The 2,521-nt window shown below is 48.4% G+C and overlaps 1 protein-coding gene and 1 non-coding gene across 2 annotated transcripts; one reads left to right on the forward strand and one right to left on the reverse strand.

Annotated features, from left to right (window-relative positions):
* Positions 1 to 1,473: 1,473 nt before the first annotated feature.
* Pmar_PMAR013548 (hypothetical protein) lies at positions 1,474 to 2,060 on the reverse strand (the record flags this gene model as incomplete). The annotated part of the gene is made up of 5 exons (XM_002764586.1): positions 1,474 to 1,575; positions 1,623 to 1,702; positions 1,748 to 1,809; positions 1,858 to 1,915; positions 1,967 to 2,060. The coding sequence occupies 5 exons, from the start codon at positions 2,058 to 2,060 to the stop codon at positions 1,474 to 1,476; spliced, it is 396 nt and encodes a 131-aa protein (XP_002764632.1).
* A 192-nt stretch (positions 2,061 to 2,252) lies between these two features.
* On the forward strand, positions 2,253 to 2,324 carry Pmar_PMAR013549. The gene has a single exon. It is a non-coding gene; the product is annotated as a tRNA-Gln (tRNA).
* The last annotated feature ends 197 nt before the right edge of the window (positions 2,325 to 2,521 follow it).

The following is a 2,521-nucleotide window of genomic DNA, read 5'->3' on the forward strand; positions in this document are numbered from 1 at the left end:
ACCGTCGATCGACTTTGCTCAGGTCAAAAAGTCTCTTAATGAAATCCTCCAGGCCTTCGTCGTATCCCATTTTGACAAACATCAAGTCCGTACCTGCCAAATACTTGCACGGTGAGCACGATGCAACAGACCAGAACGAGGGTAAGCAAGCACACCCTAACGAGTACACACTAACTCACCCATCTCTTCATTTTTCTTCGCGACTTCCATTCCAACAGTGCAGCCTGTCGTTATCAGCTTACGACATCGCCCAAGTTCAGCCAGACTGTCGGTGATTGCATTGGGATGTATATCTAAATGGCCCTTCTCATTATCATACATGCGACGCATGGTAAATGTGCAGTCACACAGTCCAGCTGTGGGAAGGGACCAGCAAGAAACTTCGACGGAGATCCCCAGATCTTCGCTCTGGACTTTCGTGACGAGGGTCCTTCCCATTGAGCGAGAACAACCGCACGTACTCACCAAGTTCTACGAAGACATGATGGAACATCTCAATAACCGCGTCGAAATGGGAATCAGTAATGTTCATGTGGTAGTGCACTGGCTGGACATTCTCTTCATCGTAGCTGCGGACAAGAAAGTTAAGCGAAAATGAATTGTAACAATCCAGGAAGGTCTGTGTGTTTCACAGCATCCACAGTATCCAAGCTTCAAGTGAGCTAAATCTCCGACTGCGATCCCAAAATTATGGGGCCGCAATGTGATCATCGCATCGAGGGTAGTCATTCACATAATCACCGCATCAAGCTATCGAGTGGGAGATAGGTCACAACACGGCTCAGCCGAGAATTCAACGAGCTCGTGATGCCTCCACCTCCGACCGCATCTAATCCGATATATAAACACCTCTTACGTTTTCGGTCCACCAAATAGACCCGTGACGAAGCTGCACATCTTCGCTTTGATCGAGTCCATCTTTTTTTGATTCTTCTCAAAGTGGGCTCGTGTGCGAGGGTCTCTGATCGCCCTCTCGTAGACCTGTCAGGGCGTCTCGAATGATCTCGCATGCCAGAAACTGTGACATGGCTCACGGCTATGGGAATGAAGAGGCCGAAACACAGTGCTAAACATTGTATCGAATTCAATTCGGTTGCACGAAGAACTGATATCTTTTGACAACAGGAACTTTGAATTTCAAGTGGAGATTTCTTTATTTCTTTGGGATGCTGAGTATGCTGGAGCTTCATAATGTGAACGAAATAACGGAGCCTTCGTCACGCGCACTCTTTCAAGCGAGTTCACTGCTCGACTGTACCCTCATCGACCAGCTTCGGCTTCACGCGAGCAAGGCATGCACGACAGGCTTACCAGCTCTATCGCTGTCTCCAGGTTCAGGTCGCCTCCGATCCTCTCAAACCTATAAAATAAGGTACTGATTGCATCGCCCAACGAACGCTGCAGGTCAGGACAGGCACGATAAGCAATGCCTCTCTCGTGCTCCACTTCGAGTCGCAACCGTTCACAGCACACCTACAGCGACTGCTTGGGATCATCCACCTTCTCCTTCCCGTGGAGGCCTCCCCCACCATCAGCGTCACCAGTCTGCTTCGTCTTAGCGGCGACTTCTTCGATCTGAACTTATTGTTGATGTCCCCACTATGAAACTCAGTTGATCATACCAGGTTTCTGAATTTCTTTATATTGTTCTTGGCTTTCACCATTTCCTGCACGAGCAGCTCCCTCGGCACATCTGTTGTGCCTGAAGGCTCTCGTTGAACTGCGCCTCAACGAACACACGAGTCACCTCTTCCCTGAGAGTTCGGCATCGCAGTCTCCACTGCTTGACGCAGGTAGTTCATTTGAACGCTGAGGACCATGCCCGATTTTCAGGGATTTGTTGGCAGCGAGACTTACACTAGTTTCGACACCCGGCTCTTTATGAAGACCATATCATTGTGTGCTTTCAATAGACCTGTGCATCAAGATGATGCTAATATCGCGAGGATTGGGAGGTCAGAAGTACTGTCATTGAGCTTGTTTGTTCGATCGGACTTGGAGAGGAGAGTCTCGTAGGGTGTCGATTGATGCTCCTTGAGATGCTTCTCTAGTGCGGACATGTCAAAGTGACCAACTGTATTAGGCGCCGCTTCGTTCTATAGGTTCCTTCAAGAGCTGATCCACGGAGATTAAGGTTCGAGATGAGTGTTGCCAGTTCAATAGCAACAGTAAGCCAGAAGCGTAGACGCCCAGCTAGAAGACATGCTCTGCCTTTCTCTCTCATAATTGGTCACGAAAGAGAATTTCCAAGTGGTTCTATGGTGTAACGGTTAGCACTCCAGACTCTGAATCTGGCGATCTGGGTTCAAATCCCGGTAGAACCTATCGTCGAAAAGTCTATTAACTCAAGTTTGATTCTTCATTGCACGAATTCATTCACACTACCAACAACTCTGAGGAATCGTCAAGCTTGTCACCACTCCGAGAGACGCATTTTTCTATCTCCGCTCCTCTGATTACTTTCGGAATCCGCCGAATCCTGCTCTAAAATTGGAACTTCATCATTGTCAAACTCTACTCC

The sequence above is a fragment of the Perkinsus marinus genome (genome assembly GCF_000006405.1).
Source record: "Perkinsus marinus ATCC 50983 genomic scaffold scf_1104296976934, whole genome shotgun sequence".
Classification (NCBI taxonomy): Eukaryota; Perkinsozoa; order Perkinsida; family Perkinsidae; genus Perkinsus; species Perkinsus marinus.